Here is a 25,035-nt window from a genome sequence, read left to right as displayed (position 1 = left end):
ACGGTTTGGCATTTGCTGTTTTTTTAGCCCAAGTCATTCACGAACCGGCTGTCCATACCTGACGTCCAACTGAAGGTGGCACAGGAATGTGGAATTTCTTGGTTCACGGTTTGGCATTTGCCATTTTTTTGTGCAAGTCATTCACGAACCTGCTCTCCATACCTGACGTTCGACTGAAGATGGCACAGGAATGTGGAATTTATTGGCTCATGGTTTGGCATTTGCCGGTTTTTTGCCCAAGTCATTCACGAACCTGCTGTCCATACCTGACGTTCGACTGAATGTGGCACAGGAATGTGGAATTTATTGGTTCGTGGTTTGGCATTTGCCGGTTTTTTGCCCAAGTCATTCACGAACCTGCTGTCCATACCTGACGTTCGACTGAATGTGGCACAGGAATGTGGAATTTATTGGTTCACGGTTTGGCATTTGCCGGTTTTTTGCCCAAGTCATTCACGAACCTGCTGTCCATACCTGACGTTCGACTGAATGTGGCACAGGAATGTGGAATTTATTGGTTCGTGGTTTAGCATTCACTGTCTCTGCATTGTCTGTTTGCCTATGGCCTTTCACCTATGCGTAGTAGCACGGGTACCTCGCTAGTTCTAAAGAAAGAAACAGCCGTATTTGCACAGGTGTGGCTGGTGGGAGAGCAGCATTCAAGACTTTTAAAATGTTCATTTTTCCCAGCACGGTGATTCGAACCACCTGCTACCTGTGCAACTCCGGGATGACAGTTTTTACCTGGGGTCGGGATTCTAACCCAGGCTGGGCTGCTTAGAAGCGAGTATGCATATGTACCTTTCGTCTTGGCAAAGCCAGCACTGCAGTACCAGCTCATACCTGTACGCGACCACACTAAATCACACGTATCAATGAACCGCTGTCATACGAATAACAACACTTCTCGAAGTTCAAATAATTTCATGTGATCATATCATAAGGACGTAAATTTTAACATGGCGTGATGACGTAGCTTTTTGCGCAATTGCGTCATCGAGATTACAGCGTTCTGCTCAGCTCACCCCTTCAATGCAGATTGACCAATCGCATGACACGATACTACGTAACCGTGTTAACCAATGGGGAAGCTGCTTACGGCCTTGACGACCAGGTCGTGCTTTGACGCGTGAGAAGCGTGACAGTAGTTTTGTTGTTTTTGAGGTCATCGTGGTTTCCTGAGGGTCTGACTTTGTCTTCGGACATCGTCTGCAGCCCATGGCGGCGCTTTTGGCCATAGTCCGACGACTTTCTCCGACTTTACTACACCAGGAGCCCACCTTGGTGCAGGTGCGTACCGATTCCGGTGTAGTCGTTTATTGTAGTGCACATACTAATACTAATAGTAATATAACAAAATGAATTTATTTAATGATACTTTGAATAATCGTACAACGGTGAATGTAAAGTTGGTTTATTGGCTTTTTAAAAATTCGATTCGGCGAGAATGGATACGTAAAGCCGTCTGTCTTGTGTACATTTCGGCTGTCTGTGGTTAGCTGTATACTCTGTACAGCGTCGTCCGCTGGCATATTCTGTACAGCGTCGTCCGCTGGCATACTCTGTACAGCGTCGTCCGCTGGCATACTCTGTACAGCGTCGTCCGCTGGCATACTCTGTACAGCGTCGTCCGCTGGCATACTCTGTACAGCGTCGTCCGCTGGCATACTCTGTACAGCGTCGTCCGCTGGCATACTTTGTACAGCGTCGTTCGCTGGCATACTCTGTACAGCGTCGTCCGCTGGCATGCTCTGTACAGCGTCGTCCGCTGGCATGCTCTGTGCAGCGTCGTCCGCTGGCATGCTCTGTGCAGCGTCGTCCGCTGGCATACTCTGTACAGCGTCGTCCGCTGGCATGCTCTGTGCAGCGTCGTCCGCTGGCATGCTCTGTGCAGCGTCGTCCGCTGGCATGCTCTGTGCAGCGTCGTCCGCTGGCATACTCTGTGCAGCGTCGTCCGCTGGCATACTCTGTGCAGCGTCGTCCGCTGGCATACTCTGTGCAGCGTCGTCCGCTGGCATACTCTGTGCAGCGTCGTCCACTGGCATACTCTGTGCAGCGTCGTCCGCTGGCATACTCTGTGCAGCGTCGTCCGCTGGCATACTCTGTGCAGCGTCGTCCGCTGGCATACTCTGTGCAGCGTCGTCCGCTGGCATACTCTGTGCAGCGTCGTCCGCTGGCATACTCTGTGCAGCGTCGTCCGCTGGCATACTCTGTGCAGCGTCGTCCGCTGGCATACTCTGTGCAGCGTCGTCCGCTGGCATACTCTGTGCAGCGTCGTCCGCTGGCATACTCTGTGCAGCGTCGTCCGCTGGCATACTCTGTGCAGCGTCGTCCGCTGGCATACTCTGTGCAGCGTCGTCCGCTGGCATACCCTGTGCAGCGTCGTCCGCTGGCATACCCTGTGCAGCGTCGTCCGCTGGCATACCCTGTGCAGCGTCGTCCGCTGGCATACTCTGTACAGCGTCGTCCACTGCCACTGGCATACTCTGTACAGCGTCGTCCGCTGGCATACTCTGTACAGCGTCGTCCGCTGGCATACTCTGTACAGCGTCGTCCGCTGGAATACCCTGTACAGCGTCGTATACTCTGTGCAGCATCGTCCGCTGGCATACTCTGTGCATCGTCGTCCGCTGGCATACTCTGTGCAGCGTCGTCCGCTGGCATACTCTGTGCAGCATCGTATACTCTGTGCAGCGTCGTCCGCTGGCATACTCTGTACAGCGTCGTCCGCTGGCATACTCTGTACAGCGTCGTCCACTGGCATACCCTGTACAGCGTCGTCCGCTGGCATACCCTGTACAGCGTCGTCCGCTGGCATACCCTGTACAGCGTCGTCCGCTGGCATACCCTGTACAGCGTCGTCCGCTGGCATACCCTGTACAGCGTCGTCCGCTGGCATACCCTGTACAGCGTCGTCCGCTGGCATACCCTGTACAGCGTCGTCCGCTGGCATACCCTGTACAGCGTCGTCCGCTGGCATACCCTGTACAGCGTCGTCCGCTGGCATACCCTGTACAGCGTCGTCCGCTGGCATACCCTGTACAGCGTCGTCCGCTGGCATACCCTGTACAGCGTCGTCCGCTGGCATACCCTGTACAGCGTCGTCCGCTGGCATACCCTGTACAGCGTCGTCCGCTGGCATACCCTGTACAGCGTCGTCCGCTGGCATACCCTGTACAGCGTCGTCCGCTGGCATACCCTGTACAGCGTCGTCCGCTGGCATACTCTGTACAGCGTCGTCCGCTGGCATACTCTGTACAGCGTCGTCCGCTGGCATACTCTGTACAGCGTCGTCCGCTGGCATACTCTGTACAGCGTCGTCCGCTGGCATACTCTGTACAGCGTCGTCTGCTGGCATACTCTGTACAGCGTCCAATATGCCCCAAGCTTATGAAGGCTCTTCTTCTTTTTCTTCTTCTTCTTCTCTAGCATCCAAGAAGATCCAGCGCTCATCTCTACATAACTCATTCAGTAGACAAGATGTTGATCCTCTTGATCACGAGCGTTTTCCCATAAATAGGCATCCAATATGCCCCATGCCTACGAAGTCTCTTCTTCTTCATTTTCACCACACTGCCATTTCAAGTAGCATGATCTACAGTCGGTGGGAGTGCAGGGGTGTGGATGTGGCACGGACATGATGGGACAAATTGTCTTCTCCTGCATCTCGCTCTTCTTTGATTGCTGCAGTGTTGTACAAAGACTTTGCATTCCTTGATCATGTCTTTTGGGACAAATTTTCTCTGACTACAACTGTCATTCAATGTCATTGTCATTGGATTAAGAGCTTGCTGTGTGATAACATCTGTCCTCCCACAGGCTGTGCGAGGTCGGAAGAGGCGCACCGATCCCAAGGCGAAGTCGAAGATCGACTTGATACGAGATCCCATTCTTATCGATCCCGTAGAAACCCTTGTTCTGAATGAGCGATACAGGCAGTACAAAGTTATCGTGGAGGCATTGCGGTGAGTTTACGGGATAATATATCGGTTGTTCTTTTTCAATTGAAACAAATCAGGGGTTCAAGGAGGAGCCTGAACATGTATGATAAACATGCATGATGAAGGTTCATGCATGATGATGAAATGCTCATATGGAGAAATTCAAGGGAAGAAAACTTTATTGTAGGGGTGTTCTTTGTGAAGAGGTTCGTTCTTCAAAAAGTTATTCAACATCTGTTTTTACTATACGTGCGCGAAGCAGAAAGTAGGGTTAATAAATTGGTTCATTGTGTCTGTGTCTGTCTCTGTCTACTGACATCAGTCTATGATCGAGGAACGACTTGATGACAATTTAATCTTGTATTGTGAACATTAATTGGAAAACAAAAACACTGCTTTGGCTCTGAAATTGTTGACAATGACTTTGGCTCTGCTGTCCGGAATCTCGTCGTCTATCTCACATGAGCACAGAGGAGTAAAGTATTTTTTTATTTGCTCTGTCATCCTACCGAGCAGTCAAACAAAATTGAAAACGAGTAGAGATACATTCAAAGTACACCGCCCCAATGCCAAATAAATACATATCCTCCAGCGCGGCATTGCCGGGGCGCTTAAGGCACCTGGCGATACCACCGTGCAGCTCATAGACTGTATTGGGAGGGAGAGGTGTACAATAAATTGATTGATTAATTGCACAATTTAAATCGATAAATAGTGATCGTAAAATATTTTCTTAATCGATTGGCTAATAGCCTACCAAAACCACCAGTGTTTCATCTGAAGCTGTAACTTTTTGAAAATTAATTAAATAAGTCATAATTGAAAAAATTAAATAATTAATTGATTAATCAATCAATAATTAATCGATTAATTAATTAATTAATAAATCAAAAATATCCTTTACAACCACATCACTTGGTCACTGCCGTGTCCAAATATCAGCTTCCTAGCTCAAAAGGTGGCAGAGATATTGCCCAGATGAGAAAGAAAATAAATAAATGATACGTAATGAAAATAAATAAATAATAATAATAATAACTTAATTAATTAATAAATCAATTGGCTAATAGAATATGTAAACCACCACTGTTTCATCCGCATCTGTAACTTAAAAAGTTGACCAGTCAGGAGACGACAATGGTTCACGAGCGAGCGGTATTCAATGACAAAGGACGGACTATAACCGAAACAGGCCCGGACAGGCCAGGCCCGGAAATGTCAAAACGAAGGTTACTGACCTTGAAATGAGATAGAAAATAATGTATAATCAGTTATGAGGTTAGTTAGCTACACAATACCGAAAATTCGGTGAAAAATGAAATGCAAAAAAAAAAGAAAAAGAAAAAAATGAAAAATTGAGCTCCGTGGGGCTAGACACATGACATTGGTTTAACCAAATATCGACACCCCTGTCAGATTCCACCAAACCCCTCGGAGAAGATGTCGCTTGACATCGATTACCCCCGAAAAAGACATCTTTTTCAGGCGTGGCTCCGCCCACAATGGGCGCAATACGCCCACTCTAGGCAGGACACAACTAGATCATGATATCAACCTCCCACCCAAGTTTCATCAAGATCGGATGATATTATCGGGTAGTTATGCTGCAGACACACACACACACAGACACACACAGACACACACAGTCACACACACACACAGACACACACACAGACAGACGCACACACATGACGAATATAGTGGTCACTTGATAACTCGTGAACCAATTAATTAACTCATAGGTGGTTTTATTAATCGATTAATTAAATAATTAATCGATTAATTTATTAATCAATAAATCAAAAATACCCTTTACAGCCAAATCACTTGGTCATTGTCATGTCCAAATATCAGCTTCCTAACTCAAAAGGTGCCTGAGATAATGGCCAGATGAGAAAGGAAATAAATAAGTACTTAATTAATCGATAATAATTAAGTAATTAATTGATTAATCAAAAAACAAAAAAATACTGTTTTTGCCAAAGCACTTGCCGAAATAAAAATAATTATTGTGCTGAAATTTCAGCTTCCTAGCTCATAGTCGATAGGGGTCTCACTATCTGCCATAATCTTTCCTGGGAAAACCACATTTCCAAGCTGGCCTCCAAAGCCAGTTGCCGACTGGGCATCCTCTGTCGTGTGAAGTCCTATCTGGGCACTTCTGAGCTCCTCACCACATACAACACTTTCATCCTTAGCTCAATGGAATACTGCTCTCCCCTCTGTGCTGGTGCTCCTGCTTCACACCCAGCTCGGCTTCACGCTGTTGAAACCAAAGCATTCAGAATCATTGGAATCTCCCACGATGAAGCCAACTCCAAGGGCCTCTCACTCACTCACCGCAGGCAGGTAGGTGGTCTTTCTGTCTTCTGCGGACTCCTCTCCGGCCTTGCTCCCCCAGCTCTGTCTGTGCTCTGTCCCCCAAATATTCCTGCAGGATGCATAAGATCTGCCAGCAACCCTCTTCTGGTAAAACTGCCAAAATCTAGAGTCTCTGCTCACCTTAACTCTTTCATTCCTCTTTTCTCCCGCCTCTGGAACAAACTCCCACACTCCCTTCAATCCCTCTCCCCCCTCCAGGTCTTTAAAACTGCTGTTCACCACCATTTCTTATCTTCCCCCATCCAAAACCTTGATCTTTTCTACCCCCGTTAAAACGCCCCAAATCCGCCTCTTTAAATCCCCAATTTCTTTCCTCAATTCCTAGAAGTGTTCATTTGCTTTATGTGTACCGCTACCCTTCCCTCCTCCCCCAGCCCTCCGCCTTCCACAGATCTACCGACAACCCTGTTCTCTACTGTTGTTGTGCTTCCCTCTCTCTCCCCCTCTTGTCTCCCTCTCCCTTCATTGCATGTTTGATGTGTCTGTGCATGTTTTTATGTTCAATGTGCTAGCTCTTACCAGAGCTTCGATACTACAACAAACAACAACAGGCATTTTAAGGCCATTTTCCCTGCGAGAGCGGGGGTTAGCCTTGTGGTCCCCATGACAATCTTCTCCATTTTGCCCTATTTTCATTAACATTTTCATTATCATATTAACATAATCATTAACGAGCCTCGATACTGTACAAAAAAATAAATAAAGGATGGCTGAGATATTGCCCGGACAAACAAACAAACAAACAAACAAACAAGAATGAAATAAACCGGAGTGAAATCTGAGTACTCACTTTCAGCGTGTGTCATTGCCGGGCCCCCTTCGGTCCCCAGCAATGGCGTTATGCAGCGCCTGGAGATGGCATAGGAAAGGAGCGGTGTACAATCCAAACAGTAAATTTAGTTTTTAAGTTGTCAAAAAGGACACAAACAAGAGGCACAAAGTACTAATGTAACATTTTAGATAGGGTGGGGTAAAAGGGGTGTAGGTGGGGTAAAAGGGGTGCTCCGGGGTTTAGAACCCGGAGCAGCTCAGATTTGGGGTCAATCCAAGCCCGTGTAACTGTGGTTCCTCTGTGTTTCTCTTAACATACATTCATTCTCACATCGTTAAATATGAATTGCTTGTTTTTGCTTCATCGCTATTTTCCTTTTGACCCTCTGCTTTGAACAGTTTTGGAGAAAAACCGGTTTGGTGCATGTAATATTTTCTTTTTTGCGCTTTAACTCCCAAGGTCTCACAATTCACTCCCAAGCCTACAAGGACCACCTACAACACCACAAAGATGCCCTCTCCCGCGCCCGCTCCGCCTACTACTCTCAAATTATCCACTCTGGCTCTGGAAACCCAAAAGCACTCTTCTCTACAATAAACAAACTCCTCAGCCCCCTGGACACCACCACCCAGTCATTCACAGTAGACAACTGCATCTCCTTCCTTTCATTCTTCCAAAGCAAAATTGACAACATCTACAGCAGCTTAACCACCACCGCACCTGCTCCCCCTCAAACCACCTGCCCCCCTTATCCTGCCAACCCCTGTCTCAGTTCTCCCCAGTCTCCCCTACTGACCTCTCTGAACTCCTCATAGGAATGAACACTGCCACCTGCACTCTTGACCCCATCCCCTCCAGCTTTGTCAAGGCCTCCCTTCCTGCTCTCTCTCCACTTATCACTGCAACAATAAACTCCTCCCTGTCTACAGGCATCGTCCCACCATCCCTCAAAATTGCTGCTGTTACCCCCATTCTGAAAAAACCTGGACTCAACCCTGACACCCTAAATAACTTCAGACCCATCTCCAACCTACCCTTTCTGTCAAAAGTTTTGGAACGCGCTGTAGCCACTCAACTTAAACATCACCTCTCTGCCAATAACCTGTATGAAACATTCCAATCCGGATTCCGCTCCAACCACAGTACTGAAACTGCTCTCCTCAAAATCACCAACGACCTTCTCCTCTCCTCTGACGCTGGCAACCTCAACATTCTCATCCTCCTTGACCTCAGCACCGCCTTTGACACCATCAATCACACCATCAATCACACCATCCTCCTCACCCGACTTGAAACCACCTTTAACATAACCGGCACTGCCCTCTCTTGGATCAAATCATACCTCTCCGACAGACGCCAGTTCATCTCCATCAATAACTACAAATCCCCCACTGCTCCCCTCCCCCAAGGTGTCCCCCAAGGTTCAGTTCTTGGCCCCCTCCTCTTCATCCTGTACCTGTCCCCCCTTGGTCACTTAATCCGCCGTCATGGTCTCCAATTCCACTGCTTCGCCGATGACATCCAGCTTTTCATCTCCACCAAGTCCATCTCCACCGCCACCCACTCTATCCTGACAAACTGCATCACTGAAATAAAATCCTGGCTTCAAATCAACTTCCTCAAACTTAACTGTGATAAATCTGAAATAATCATCATTGGCCCAAAAACGCTCACCAAATCCACCCATAACTTTGCCCTCAACATCGACGGTTTCCCAGTATCCACCTCCCCTCACATCCGGAATCTTGGCATCATCTTTGACCAAACCCTCTCCTTCGACAAATACACTAAACAGATCACAAAGTCAGCCTTCTTTCACCTGAAAAACATTGCCCGTCTCCGCTCATCCCTCTCCTCCACGGTTGCAGAAACCCTCATCCACGCCTTCATCACCTCCCGTCTGGACTACTGCAACAGCCTCCTCTTTGGTTCACCCTCGATAATCACCCATAAACTCCAATACATTCAGAACTCCGCTGCCCGTCTACTCACCCATTCCCGGACCCGTGACCACATCACCCCCGTCCTTTACAAGCTTCACTGGCTCCCCATCCCCCAGAGAATCCAGTACAAAATCCTCCTCTTGACCTACAAAGCCCTCCATAACCTGGCCCCATCCTACCTGGCTGACCTCCTCTCCAGACACACTCCCACCCGCAACCTCCGCTCTGCTGGTACCAACCTCCTGACCCCCTCCATCCGGACCAAATTCAGATCCTGGGGGGACAGGGCCTTCTCCATCGCTGCTCCCACCCTCTGGAACTCACTACCTCACACCATCAGAGACTCCTCCTCACTCACCACATTCAAAACATCACTCAAGACCCACCTGTTCAACACTGCATTCAACATTTAACCCCTGACTATCTCTTCTCCTTCTCCTTCCTTTTGCTTTGATTATTTACCTGTTGATTTTTGTCTTTTTGCACTTGTTTTTTTGTACTCTGTCAAAGCGTCTTTGGGCTTCTTGAAAAGCGCTATATAAAATAAATGTATTATTATTATTATTATTATTTTAAGGCCTCGTTATTTTGATGTGCCGTGTACCTCCCTTCGTTATTCTGGTCTTTTATGCAGGAAAGAATTCCGAGCTGAGCGGGTAGAGCAATATCGACAACACTTGCTGAGCCTCCAAGATTCTGCCAAAGAGGATACCGAGGAAAATACCCGTCTGGTCGCCGAGAATGCTGCTGAGAATGCGCGGCTTGCACGTGCACGGTAAACCGTGTGTGTCGCCGGTCCGTTTATGGAGGCTTCTTTTTTCAGCTTTCGTACCTTGTCCAGTTTCTGGTGCTGAAGTTTGCTCAAATGGCATGCGTAGTTTGCAGTAGAGAAATAAGCAATCCTTTTGACCCAAATTTGTACATATTTTGGTGGTTCTGCCTTTAAAACATTTTTTGTATAGTATACATGATAGAGGTTTGTGGAAAAGCGAGAGCGGAATGCAAAGGGGGGCAAGACCAACAACAAAGTAGAAGTGAGGGTGAGATCAAGGGGAGGGGGAGAATAACACATGGGATGAATGAGGTGCACACGAGCTCAATGAAACGCAACAAGAAGAGGAAAAGAAAAGTTTGGATGAACAGAAAACAACTAGAATGGCACTCAGTAGAGAGCATACCTCCACCAGGTGGACAGTTTATGTTTTGTATCCCAGAGTAGAGCAGAAAATCACAATACAGAATCGCATTTAATCAAAATCATCCGTCCACAACCTTTGGAGATATCCAGCTATATATCGTTTTTGGCCCCATATCTCCCTAAAAAATTCGATCACCAAAATTGATCGAAGATCGAAGGTGATTCAAAGATCACCAAAATATATTCTTCCTCATCACACACACAACCTGTCCACCAAGTTTCGTCCAAATCCATCCATAACTTTTTGAGATATCCTGCTGTATGTTGGTTTTAGCCCTATCACTCATTGGTGAAGTATCACTTAAAAAATGAAATAATTCTCATATTCGAATCCATATTCAGATCTTCACCAAAATCGAATCGATTCTTCATTGTCACACACCCAACATATCCACCAAGTTTCATCCAAATCCGTCCACAACGTTTTGAGATATCCTGCTATGTCTCGTTTTTGGCCCCATCTCCCAATGGTGAAGAATCACTTAAAGAAATTCTCGTAGCCGGATCCGAATCAGGATCTTCACCAAAATCGAATCGTTTCGTCCTTGTCACATACGCTCCCTCTCTGCCAAATTTCGCCTGTATCCATCCACAACTTTTTGAGATATCTTGTTCATAAACAAACAGACAGACAGAGATGAAAACATAACCTCCATCCACCTTTGGTGGCGGAGGTAACAAACAAAACCGACAATGAGGAGAGGAAGAAGAGGGGAAATCGCAATAACCTGGAAAAGGGGAGTGCTTGGGAATGGGGTCATTTGGCAGGCTTCCCACGCATCACGAAAAGTCATTATATTTGAAACTCTGGTCTTAAGGCTCTTAAGAGTCATTATATTTACTCTCGTGTCATTGTCATTAGATTCGGGAATTTGGGAAGAGCTGCATATGGAATACGCGCCCAAAGCCACTAGTCTTCGACTGGCCACGTAGCACAATGCGAGACCTCAATCCGAAATCGGAACTGCTCCGTAGCGCTGTACATGTCATGGGTTCACTGAGCTGTATATAGAACTAGTGAGGTACCCTGAAGCCACCACGATTGCCTGCCCCCCCCCCTGACCCCCCTCCCCCACCTCAACTTTCACTTACTGACCAACGCCAGCGAATTAGTTACGGTTTGTTAGCAGTTGTTAGTACACCGCTTTTCATCGAGTCATGATTAATACACGGCTCTAATCCAGTATCTTCGCAGTAACTACTTTTGGAGTATGGCACGATATCTCAAAAAGTTCTGGATGGATTCAGACTAAACTTGGTGGACAGGTTGGATGTGCGCAACGATGACTTTATTCCATTTTGGTGAAGATTCGGATCTTGATACTGGCGGACACGAAAGCACTGACGTGGTGACATCACCCCGCACACCAAGTGGGGATGGGCCACGCCAGGGAGAGAGGCGTGGCCTCACGATATACACGGGGCGCGCAGCCCTGAGCAGCTTAGTGCTGCAGTTTGAGTACTTTGAATAAAGACTCTTTTATGAACCGCGTTGTCCGCTTGCTCCTTGCGTAAGCATTAGCGCGCGCAGCATCGCGCTTTATATGGTGACCTCGACGTTGGATCTGCCGTAGCGATCCTTCCGAACACGACGCCATTGCAATGGCAAACGACAAGGCAATGGCGATTAAACTTCCCGAATTTTGGGAGGCCCAGGCCGAAGTCTGGTTCGTTCAAGCCGAAGCCCAATTTCAGCTTCGGCGCCTCACCAACGACGACATGCGCTACTGCCACGTCGTCGCCTCCCTCGGGCCCGGCACGGCCGCTCGAGTTGTGTCCGTCCTTCGCCACCCACCGGACGGCCACAAGTACGAGGCACTCAAGCGGCTACTCCTAGCCACGTTCGGCCTCACGGACGACGCACGGGCCGACCGCCTCCTGGATCTCCCCGAGCTCGGCGACACGCGCCCGTCGGTCCGAATGGACCATATGCTGTCACTGTTGGGCGACGAAGCCCCCGGTTCTCTATTCCGGGCGCTTTTCCGTCGCCAACTTCCAGCGCAGGTTCGCCTCGCGTTGGCCGGGACCGGGCTAACGGAACCCCGAGCATTGGCAGCCGAGGTGGACAGGTACTTCGCGGCTTCGGATACGCGGGCGAGAGTCGTTGCGGCCGTCACGGACCTCGAGGCTGATGCTGCTGATGCTGCTGATGATGCTGATCCACAGCATAAGCTTACACAGCATACGCAGCATGCTGATACGCCCCTCGTGACCGCCGCCACGCCCCGCCCACCGCCGCGGCGAAAACCGCCAACTCCACCGGCCTGGCGGAGCCAGCCACACTCCTCCAGCTCCACCACCTGGTGCTGGTTCCACGCCAAGTTTGGCCACGAGGCTCGGCAATGTCATCCGCCATGCTCCTTCAACAGGTCGGGAAACGTACGTACGGAAAATGCTGCCTCTTTCTGCGGTTCGGAGGGCAGGTTTTGCGGATGGACGTTCGTCACCGCCGACGTGCCCCTGGCACTGCTTGGCGCGGACTTCCTGTGCGCTAATGGGCTCCTGGTCGACGTAAAGCGCAGACGTCTTGTCCAGGCCGAGACGTTCAGCTCGCTCGCGTGTGCGCTGCCCAGCTCGTCGAGCAGCTCAACGAGCGGCTTGCCAAGCGGCTTGCCGAACGGTTCGGTTCCGGCCACGTTGATCTGTACGCTTCCGGCAGCGGACGCATTCACCCGCCTCCTCGCCGGCTTCCCGGCCCTCACGCGGCCCACCTTCTCGGCGGGGGCCGTCAAGCACGGGGTGGCCCATCACATCCCCACCGTCGGGCCACCGGTCTACGCCCGGGCACGCCGCCTCGAGCCGACGAAGCTGGCGGTGGCAAAAGCGGAGTTTGCTACCCTGGAGCGACTCGGCATCGTTCGGCGCTTAGAGAGCGCTTCGTCGTCGCCGCTGCACATCGTGCCGAAGCCCGGCGGGGGATGGCGACCGTGCGGGGACTATCGCCGTCTCAATGACGCCACCATTCCCGACCGCTACCCCGTCCCCCACATTCAGGACTTTTCCGCCCGTTTGGCGGGCATGTCCTTCTTCTCGAAGGTGGACCTCATACGCGGCTACCATCAGGTCCCGGTCAGGCTGGAGGACGTCCCGAAGACGGCGGTCATCACGCCATTCGGACTTCGAGTTCCTGCGGATGCCCTTCGGTCTGAAGAATGCGGCTCAGGCGTTCCAGCGACCGATGGACAGCGTCCTGCGCGACTTGGATTTTGTCTACGTCTACCTGGACGATATCCTCGTCGCCAGCGCGTCCCGCGAAGAGCACGTACGCCACCTCCGCACGCTCTTCGAACGCCTGGGCCAGCATGGCCTGATTGTGAACCCCGCAAAGTGCCGGTTCGGCGCCGCCGTAATCGATTTTCTGGGGCACCGTGTCACCAAGCACGGAGCCGTCCCCCTGCCGGCCAAGGTGGAGGCGATGAAGGGGTTTCCGCGCCCCCGCACGATCAGAGGGCTGCAGGAGTTCCTGGGCATGGTGAACTTTTACCATCGGTTCCTGCCCCGTATCGCCCAGCTCCTGCGCCCCCTGCACGAAGCTCTCCGAGGTAAGCCGGGCAAAGGCGACGTTACCTGGACCGAGCAGATGGACACGGCGTTCACGGGCGCGAAGCTCGCCTTGGCTAACGCCACCATGCTCGCGCACCCGGCGCCCGATGCACCGATCGCCCTCACCACCGACACCTCGGACTATGCGGTGGGCGCGGTGCACGAGCAATGGGTGCGTGGAGCTTGGCAACCGCTGGCGTTCTTTAGCCGGCAGCTTCGCCTGCCCGAACGCCGTTACAGTACCTTCGACCGCGAGTTGCTCGGGCTTCACTTGGCGGTCAGGCACTTCCGCCATCTGCTCGAGGGCCGTGCGTTCACGGCCTTCGTCGACCACAAGCCGCTGATCTTCGCGATGGGCAAGGTCACCGAGCCGTGGTCGGCCCGGCAGCAGCGTCACCTCTCGGCCGTGTCCGAGTACACGACGGACATCCGGCACGTCGCGGGGAAGGACAACCCGGTGGCGGATTGCCTTTCCCGGGCCGTCGCCCACGCAGTCCACCTCGGCATCGACTATGCCCGGATGGCAGCGGACCAGGCCGCTGACCCCGACGTCCAGGCCTTGCGGACCGCCGTCACGGGCCTCCGCGTCACCGAGGTGCCGTTCGACGGCGCGGGCGCGGCCCTCTTGTGCGACGTCTCCCTCGGGCGTCCTCGCCCCATCGTGCCCGCGGGCTGGCAGCGCCAGGTGTTTGACGCCATCCACGGCCTGTCCCACCCGGGCGCGAGGGCCTCCCAAAGGTTGATCGCCGACAACTTCGTCTGGCATGGCCTCCGGAAGGCCGTCCGCGGCTGGGCCAGGACGTGCCTCGCGTGCCAGCGCGCCAAGGTGCACCGGCACACCCAGGCCCCGTTGGCCCCGTTCACGGTGCCGGAATGCCGGTTTGACCAAGTCCACGTGGACCTGGTGGGACCTCTGCCCCCCTCGCGGGGTTTCACCCACGTCCTCACCATGGTGGACCGCACCACCCGGTGGCCGGAGGCCGTGCCCTTGGCGTCGACGACGGCGGCGGATGTCGCGCAGGCTTTCATCGCCACCTGGGTCGCCCGGTTCGGCGCCCCCTCAGACATCTCGTCCGACCGCGGCCCCCAGTTCACCTCGGAGCTCTGGGGGGCGGTCGCGCAGGGGCTCGGGGTCCGGCTGCACCGAACCACGGCCTACCACCCCCAGGCTAACGGCCTGTGTGAGCGATTTCACCGCTCATTGAAGGCCGCGCTCCGGGCCACCCTCCGCGACGGCGGCTGGGTCGACAGGCTCCCCTGGGTCCTGCTGGGCCTCCGGACGGCGCCCAAGGAGGACCTGCGTGCATCCGCGGCGGAGTTGGTCTTCGGGCAACTGCTGCGGGTGCCGGGCGAGTTCCTCCCCGACTCCACGGCACCATGGTCCGCGGCAGTGCTACGCTCTGCAAGAGACCGCCCAGAGGTTCGCCCCGGTGCCAACGGCATGCCACGGGCACCCACCGACGCACGTCGCCCCGGAGCTTCGCACGGCGGAGTACGTCTTTGTCCGCCACGATGCCCACCGGACACCACTGCGGCCCCCGTACGACGGGCCTTTCCGCGTGCTGGAGACCGGGGCGAAGCACTTCACCCTGGACATCGGCGGTACTCCTGACCGCGTTTCTGTAGACCGCCTCAAGCCGGCCCACCTCGACGTGGACCATCCACCGCCAGTGGCCCGACCCCCGCGTCGGGGCCGCCACGCCGCCCCCCGGTCCTGCAGCCGGAGGCATCCCAGATGGCATCCCTGCATCCCAGACGCCGCCAGTCGCCAGGGGGCGCTTCGGCCGGGTCATCCGTTTGCCCCGCAAACTGACCCTTCAGGTGCGCGGGGATTCTGGGGGGGCGCGTGTGGCGGACACGAAAGCACTGACGTGGTGACATCACCCCGCACACCAAGTGGGGATGGGCCACGCCAGGGAGAGAGGCGTGGCCTCACGATATACACGGGGCGCGCAGCCCTGAGCAGCTTAGTGCTGCAGTTTGAGTACTTTGAATAAAGACTCTTTTATGAACCGCGTTGTCCGCTTGCTCCTTGCGTAAGCATTAGCGCGCGCAGCATCGCGCTTTAATACAATATATATATACTAGCGGGGTCACCCGTGGGAATCCCACGGTCATGGATGTGTGTGACATTTCGACATATTGAGTTATATGCTGCACATTCATTTTTACAAAATGGTTACTGGCAAGTCATCAGATCCAGAAATGGTGTGATGAACACAATTTATTTATTTCACATAATATGTGACCCCTCACTCCTCTCCACCTGACACTCTCCTGCCTCCACCTGACACTCTCCTGTCTCCACCTGACACTCTCCTCTCTCCACCCAGCACTCCTCTCCTCTCCAAACCCTCACATCCCTCTCCTTTCCAATCCCTCACCTCTCCAATCCCTCACACTCCTCTCCTCTCCAATCCTTCACACGCCTCTCCAATCGCGCCTCACACTCCTCTCCAATCGCGCCTCACACTCCTCTCCAATCGCGCCTCACTCCTCTCCAATCGTGCCTCACACTCCTCTCAAATCGTGCCTCACACTCCCCTCCAATCACTCCTCTCCAATCGTGCCTCACTCCTCTCCAATCGCGCCTCACACTCCTCTCCAATCGCGCCTCACACTCCTCTCCAATCGCGCCTCACACTCCCCTCCAATCACTCCTCTCCAATCGTGCCTCACACTCCTCTCCAATCGCGCCTCACACTCCTCTCCAATCGCGCCTCACACTCCTCTCCAATCGCGCCTCACACTCCTCTCCAATCGCGCCTCACTCCTCTCCAATCGTGCCTCACACTCCTCTCCAATCGTGCCTCCCACTCCCCTCCAATCACTCCTCTCCAATCGTGCCTCACACTCCTCTCCAATCGCGCCTCACACTCCTCTCCAATCGTGCCTCACACTCCCCTCCAATCACTCCTCTCCAATCGTGCCTCACTCCTCTCCAATCGCGCCTCACACTCCTCTCCAATCATGCCTCACACTCCTCTCCAATCGCGCCTCACACTCCTCTCCAATCGCGCCTCACTCGCCTCTCCAATCGGCTTTCCCCGTCTCGTTTCTCTCCTTTTTCTCCCGTCTCGTTCTTTTTCTTGCTCCAAATCGGCCCGTCGGAATCGGAAATCGGCCCGTCTCGCCCGTCGGCCCGTCGGAATCGGAAATCGGCCCGTCTTGCTTTTGTGCTTGTGCGTAAATAAATTGTGTTCATGACACCATTTCTGGTGTTGGGCTAGCGGCTAGGGTGCCGGCTTAGGATCCTGGGTTCGAATCTCGGTCGATCGCCGAATTAATGCCAGGGGGGTTGACTCAGCCTGTCATCCTTCCGAGGTCGGCTAATTGAGTACCAGTTCACTGGTAATTCCCTGTTTGTCGTTGAAGGCGGCAAAAAGGGTTGGCGTCAGGAAGGGCATCCGGCCGTAAAACATTGCTTCAAAAAGGGGACAAAAAAACAACAACTACCACGGTCCCCGAAAAGGCAAACCCCCGCTTTGCGGGGAAAAATGGCCTCTAAACGGTGGTTTTTACACCATTTCTGGATCTGATGACTTGCCAGTAACCATTTTGTAAAAATGAATGTGCAGCATCTAACTCAATATGTCGAAATGTCACACACATCCATGCCCGAGGGATTCCCACGGGTGACCCCGCAAGTTTGCATTGACGTTCGTCGATGGACTCGTTCTCCCGTCTCATTCGTTTTCTGGCTGCATCCTGTTCAAGTCTGCATTGACGTTCGACGACGGACTCGTTCGCCCTTCTCATTCGTTTTCTTGCTGCATCCTGTTCAGGGCTGCGTTCTTCATCCATTTTGGAAATGGAAGTTTCCACGCACCGCATGAATTGTCACGATCCTCAATAGGAAGTGTCTCATAATTATCAAATGACAAATGGCAAGTAAATTACATTGTGAAAATTTAATATTTCAAATAGACCTATTTAAAGTGTATGCGCAAATAACTAATAAATAAAAAAACGAAGAAATATGTCTCGGTAATTTCCTGAACTCGGTAATTTCTCGGTAATTTTACTTCCGGCTAAAAATGTTGAATGAAATAAAAACGAAGAAATATATGTCGTTTTGTGACGACTGTCATCAAAGGTAAACGGTGAATTCACTCGGTTTATTCGGTTCGGCTCGGTTTAAAGAAAAAGCGATAATGTCGAAATGTTGACGTCTGTGTCATGTTGGGCGGTGTATGATACTTGTTGGCTGTTGGGCGGTGATATGGTGTATTTTTAAAAATATATCTCTGCGTTTTCCCGCGTTGCTGACACCGAGTCTAAAACCATGATGGTGAGTTATATTGGAGATAAAGGCGTGAGAGAGACTCAATGGCCTTGAAGTTACAGGCATTTGAGAATTCATTTCGTTCTATAAACGGCAACTTTCATCGGATTTTCTTCTCGTTTTTTTTCAACCGAGTCTAAAACTATGTTAGCGACTGTGAAAAATGAAATGATATATCGAATTTAAAATAGATATCGACACATTGCCGTCGGTGTCATGTTGGGCGGTGTATGATACACCATGACGCGATTTTAAAAAATATATCTCTGCATTTTCCCGCGTGTGTGGAATGTTTGTGGAAAATTAAAGATTTCAAATAAACCTATTTAAAGTGTATGCGCACATAACTAATAAAAAAAACGAAGAAATATCTCTCGGTAATTTCCTGAAACATATTTTACTTCCGGCTAATATGTTGAATGAAATAAAAACGAAGAAATATATGTCGTTTTGTGACGACTGTCATCAAAGGTAAACGGTGAATTCACTCGGTTTATTCGGTTCGGCTCGGTTTAAAGAAAAAGCGATAATGTCGAAATGTTGACGTCTGTGTCATGTTGGGCGGTGTATGATACTTGTTGGCTGTTGGGCGGTGATATGGTGTATTTTTAAAAATATATCTCTGCGTTTTCCCGCGTTGCTGACACCGAGTCTAAAACCATGATGATGAGTTATATTGGAGATAAAGGCGTGAGAGAGACTCAATGGCCTTGAAGTTACAGGCATTTGAGAATTCATTTCGTTCTATAAACGGCAACTTTCATCGGATTTTCTTCTCGTTTTTTTTCAACCGAGTCGAAAACTATGTTAGCGACTGTGAAAAATGAAATGATATATCGAATTTTTAATATGTATCGACACGTTGCCGTCGGTGTCATGTTAGGCGGTGTATGATACACCATGACGCGATTTTAAAAAATATATCTCTGCATTTTCCCGCGTGTGTGGAATGTTTGTGGAAAATTAAAGATTTCAAATAAACCTATTTAAAGTGTATGCGCACATAACTAATAAAAAAAACGAAGAAATATCTCTCGGTAATTTCCTGAAACATATTTTACTTCCGGCTAATATGTTGAATGAAATAAAAACGAAGAAATATATGTCGGCATCATTGTTGACGTTTTTGTGACGACTATCATCAAACGAAATAGTAATATATCATAACGGAAAAGCAAAAGCGAATTTTTAATATATATCGACACATTGCCGGCGGTGTCATGTTGGGCGGTGTATGATACACCATGACGCGATTTTAAAAAATATATCTCTGCATTTTCCCGCGTGTGTGGATTGTTCTCAATTATTGCTGACACCGAGTCTAAAAGTAAAACCATCGATAAAAATGAAATCATATGGTGAGTTAGATTGGAGATAAAGGCGTGAGAGAGACTCAATGGCCTTGAAGTTACAGGCCTTTGAGAATTCATTTCGTTCTATAAACGGCAACTTTCATCGGATTTTCTTCCCGTTTTTTTTCAACCGAGTCTAAAACTATGTTAGCGACTGTGAAAAATGAAATGATTTATCGAATTTGATTTGAAATAAAACTGGGGGAGAGCAAGACACCACGGGCCTACAAAACAGGACTCAAAGCTATGCGAGTTAATAAAATGGTGGATATTTGTTTATAGCCACTCCCAGAATGGGTGGAGCTATGGGTGGAGCTACTCTGCAAACCGAGTAAGCCACACCCCGGACAGACACCCAACAGATAGACAGACAGACAGACAGACAGAATCATCTACGGCTATTATAATATAGATATATATATATTTTATTTAAGTGATACTTCACCATTGAGATGAGCCATTGTTATGATTTATGGGAGCGAGACATGGGTAATGAACGTAGAGCAGCAACAAAGCTGGAAAGGGTGGAAATGTGAATGGTTCGACGGATGTGCGGAGTATCGTTGAGAGAGAGGAAGACAAATGATGAATTGCGAAAGATGATGGGAATAGAGCCTGTGATTGATGCTGTGAAGAGGAACAGGTTGAGATGGTTTGGTCATGTGTTGAGGAAGGATGAAAGTGACTGGTTGAGAAGAGTGATGGAAATGAATGTATAAAGAAGAAGAGGACGGGGAAGACCGAGAAAGACTTGGCTAAAGATGGTGGAAGAAGAAATGTGGGCAAGGGGGTTAACAAGGAGAGATGTAGAAAATAGGGCAAAATGGAGAAGATTGTAATGGGGACCACAAGGCTAACCCCCGCTCTTGCAGGGAAAATGGCCTTAAAATGCCTGTTGTTGTTGTTGTTGTTGTTGTTGTTGTTGTTGTCTTCACCATTGAGAGATGGGGATAAAAACGATATATAGCAGGATATTTCATAATGTTGTGGACGGATTACGCCAAAATTAGGTGGATGACTTGGGTTGGTGACGAGAACAAACCGATTAGATTTTGGTTCAGGTCCGGATGCAGATCCGGCCTATCGGTGTGATACAAACTGTAAACTGTTCAACCTGGTAGAGGTATGTGCTCTGTGAGTGCTGAGTTTGACATTAAAGAAGTTTTTTTTTTTTTTTTTTTTTTTCTTTACAACAAGTTATATTTGCAAGTTATATTTGGCCAGATGTTAAAGCATGCATTTTAAAGTTCCTTGTTTTTCCTTTTTCTCGATCTCAGGATTGAGAGATTCTTCGAGGAGCAAAAGGTAAAGGTGGACCAGACAATTCTGAACATGAAGTCTCTGGCTGAGAAAGAAGAGGCAGAGCGCAAGAAACGAGGAGAGCAAGTAAAGGCCTTAAAGGTCAGATTTCTGAATTTATTATGCCCTCTCGGATGTTTTTGTTGTCCAGGCCAGTTTACTATTTTTTTATTTTTTTGATTGTTTCAATGTGTACACTTCGGTATTTAGAAAAAAAGAAGAAGTGAAAACCAGAGATATAACCATTTCATAGAAATAGACAATCATCCAAAGTGATGACCATGTCTGAGGTCAAGTCAATAAATTCCGCTACTCTGCTCTCCGCAATTCTTTATTGAGCCCACAGGGATGGCTACTGCTGGTCATTTTTCAATATAATCTCCATCGAGTGTGCAATGCATTTGCCCCATCTCGATATCCGCTTCCTCATGCGTGCAGCAGAGAACTCTGGGGTTGGTGAATCGCCGCACTCGGCCAGCCATCTAGACGTCACGACGTGCTTGCCAAATAGAGCCCCTTTCGGCATACCAAACAGATAGTAGTCGGATGGGGGTAAGGCCTGGCCTGCAAGGTGGGGGTGGGACAACCTCACACTTTAGTTTGGTGATTATGACTCCTGTCATGCGGGCCTTGTGAGGTCGAGCATTGGCCTGTTGTGGAAGCACACTTGGGATGGGAGACCGGACCGGGACGACGTTTGCAAATGTCATTTTACAATTCGAGCCGGTCACCATACGTTACAATGTTTACTATCTTTTACTGGAATGAAATCAAAATGGAAGAACTATTCATGTCCCAAAGCACCGTCAACACGATTTTGCCAACTGACCAATTGACCATAAACTTCTTCATGTAAGATGTTGGAGGTTTTTCAAAAAACTGCTTTCTCTTTTTGATCCTCGTTCATGTTGGAACACACGTTTCATCCCCACAATACGAGAAAGGAAGTTGTCTCCTACGCTGTGGAACCACTGGAGTAAGGCTGTACTGGTTTATACATCCTAGGCCTTTTGGGTATTTGTGAGCTTTTTGGGCACCAACCTCCATGACACCTTTCAACAATTGAGTTTGTCGTGAACAATCGTGTGCATGGTATCATTGTTTGTGGCAATGTCGTCTAATGTCGTGTGTCTCGCAACGGATGAGTTTGTCCACACGTGCGATGTACTGTACGGACATGGCCTTCCTCGGTCTCCCAGGACGCCATTCATCACACACACCACCTAGCTTACCTTCTCCAAGCATTTCTTTCCACCTGTACTTTTTTTCCTCAGTCCAATCAGTCTACCCCATACTACTACTGCACACTCTCGTTCGTGTGTAAAAAATTAAATAATATAATATAAAAAAAATAAAATAAATAATTTGTGCATTAATAATCTATCTATAATTCCAGTAATCTCTGTGTGTTTGTTTGTTTGTACGTTTGTTTGTTTGTCTGTGACCGCTGTTTCTCGACAACCACGGGTCCGATATACTTTAAACTTGCCAGGTATATTGCTGGGGACCCGAGGATGTGCCTTTTCAAGGTTTCATATTAATCGGACAATTACTTACCGAGCTATGTCCAAAAAACGATTCAACCAATCAGAGAGCAGCGAGCTATCGCGTGTGCCGAACGTGGCGAACACACTCTGCCTCGGATGGCACATTTGAGAGCGTATTCATTTATTTCACGTTTGCAAACTATGTTGGCGCTATGTTGGCGTTAAACGATGTTTTAAAACTAATTAAAACCCCGGGGGGATTGTCACTGTACTCGCAAGCCGTTCGCCGTTCGCTTTGGCGTTGCGAATGGACCAAAACATTTCATGAACCAAACCATTTCATGTAAAGCGTTCGCCGTTCGCTTTGGCGTTGCGAATGGACCAAAACATTTCATGGACCAAACCATTTCATGTAAATAGAGGGGGGGATATAATTTTAGATATAGATATAGTACGGGCATGCCCTAGTAATAATAATATTAATATTATTAATAAAAATAATATAATATTAATAATAATAATATTAATTAAATAAATAATAATAAAAAATAAAAAAATTAAATTGCACTCAAGCCTTGTGTGCATAGAAAACGGATAACTACTTGTTCCTCACATTTAAACGTTACAACGCCGGAAACCACAGATTATCGCCCAATGGGCTCGCAGTACAGGGGTGCCGACTTCCGTCGCTGGGTGGAGACGGGCATGCAAAACATCACATACGTCACGGGAATGAAAGGTGGCGTATTTATTAACTTTCTGTCATATTGTCCAACTTTCCAGGTAATTTTATTTCTGAGGTCCGTTTGACTCTTCAAAATAAACTTCCGCTGACGAAAGTCGCTGCAGGAATTACGTTTTCGGGTTGTCCGTCCGTCCGCGATAACTTAAGAACGGCTGAAGGGATTTTAATCGAACTTGGTGCAAGTATGTGCAATGATTTAGTCATGTTGGCGGACGTATATCTGTCGATGTTGCGATGTCAGAAGAGTGGTGTTCTATTATTATTTTTAAAACTTATTTGCTGCCTTCTACTTTTTATTGGAGGTTAAAAAGGGCATTTGTCTGACTCATCAGATAGATGAAGCTGATTTACCTTATTTCCTCCAATTGCTTCGTTTATTCTTCTTCTTCACAATTTTTCTTAAGACATTGTAATGGTCAATTATTGCATAGAAATGAGCAGCATCTGCAGTGACATTGAACATGGAGTTCAGTTTTTATAATATCAATCACGGCTTTGTTTTCGGCATGTTAACACGAATGCACCATGGCTGCCATTTTGTTCTTCCACAGGAGCAATCGGAGAGCTTCGTAACACCTGAGGACTTGGACGAGTGCATCGAAGAGGCGTTAAAAGACGATAAGTGTTACAATTTTGCAATTAACCGGAAAGGGCAGGTAATCAAACGCACACAGTCGCAATGACTGACTTTTTGATGCCTTTTGGTAATTATGCTTGTGGTGAATGCGACTGGTTCTGTATCGGATCGATCGGCTGCTCCATCAAGCAACAGGTGCGAACTGATTACCTTTTTATTTTTTCAGAAAATGGGTTTGTCTGTCCGAGTGGTGATTCCTGGAGCTAACAAGCAGTTGAATAAACCATTAAAGTACAAAAGGTTGTGATAAGAGCATACAGATATGTACAATTCCTGCCTCTCTAAGTTCCTTGAGTTTATATGGGAGGAGCTGGCAGGATAACCGAGAGGTACGTATATTCACCTCCAAGCTGTCTAGCCGAGGTTCGAATCCCGACCCAGCTATAAAGTGCCATCCTGGTGTTTCACAGGCAGGGCGATTCATCAATGTGTGCCGTCCCTTGGATGGACGTTAAACGGGTGTCCCGTCTGCCAGCATTAGTTTGTGGACATTAAAGACCTCACGGTGCCCTCCATGGAGAGTGGGCGAGCTATCGCCAGCACCATGAACAAATTGCTGCCCTAACTACTGCTGTGAAAGCAATGACAAACCACCTAGTGTAATTTTTGCCATGGGGCTGCTTTGGGAGCACAAAACGTGCCATCAGGCATAACGTCAGAAACAGAGGGAATGTAGGAGAGGTGAAGGAATAATAAAGTAAAGAGGTGTTTTGGATCTCAAAACAGTTGTACATGATGATATTTGTACTGCCACGGACGATTAAAGGGCCATCTCCGTCATGTTTCTACAAAACGCTCATTCTTTGTTGTACTCTTCCCCCAAACCACCCCTCTCTGTCCTTAGTGGAGGATTTTTTTTTTTCCGAGGTGCTGCCACACAATGGCTTACTCCGTAAAACAATGGTGGTCTCTATATGGGACAGCCAGCTTGACACCTCTTTGGAATGGCAGCATAGTCCATGAAGCAGTGCGACCCCCACCAGCAGAGCAGATGATTTGTTGTCGAGCTGTATCCCGACAGTTTTATGTGAATTCACCATCTGAGATTTACTGTCAGGACCTCTTTCTCTTTCTGTCCACGGCCAAGTTCTGTGTTACTGAAGCTGTCTCATGGCAAGGATTGTAATCGCTGGGTAGTTTCCTGATGCCTTCCCAGTAGGAGTTAGGGCAGTAATTTGACACAAGAACAAAATCCAGAGAGCTGATGTTTTCGCACAGCAAAGAGAGGTGAGAATGGGACGAGGGTTAATGTCAGGTGAGCAATGCCTATTGGACAGAGGTGTGAACATCACGAGTGCTGCAATGGCAGTGAGGTGAACGTCAGGACTGATGTATTTATTGAAAGAAGAGGAAGATTGAAATCTATTCAAAAGACTTGGGGAATTTGTTTTTTCCTACATTAGAAATCAGCACTGTTGGTGGTACGAGAATAAAACCAGCAAATGTAAGTG

General features: G+C 49.0%; 1 protein-coding gene across 1 annotated transcript; it reads left to right on the top strand.

The window, feature by feature from the left end:
- Positions 1-1,072: 1,072 nt before the first annotated feature.
- Positions 1,073-24,377, top strand: MRPS26 (mitochondrial ribosomal protein S26). Its single transcript, XM_068111221.2, has 5 exons — positions 1,073-1,290; positions 3,820-3,965; positions 9,673-9,813; positions 20,694-20,817; positions 23,499-24,377. Exons 1-5 carry the CDS (start codon positions 1,219-1,221, stop codon positions 23,628-23,630), a joined length of 615 nt encoding a protein of 204 aa, XP_067967322.2. The 5' UTR covers positions 1,073-1,218; the 3' UTR covers positions 23,631-24,377.
- Positions 24,378-25,035: the final 658 nt, after the last annotated feature.

This window comes from Myxine glutinosa, chromosome 3 (genome assembly GCF_964187855.1).
Source record: "Myxine glutinosa chromosome 3, kmMyxGlut1.1, whole genome shotgun sequence".
NCBI classification, from domain to species: Eukaryota; Metazoa; Chordata; class Myxini; order Myxiniformes; family Myxinidae; genus Myxine; species Myxine glutinosa.
Note: the sequence above shows the minus strand (reverse complement) of the source record. Positions and strands in the feature narration are given on the sequence as shown.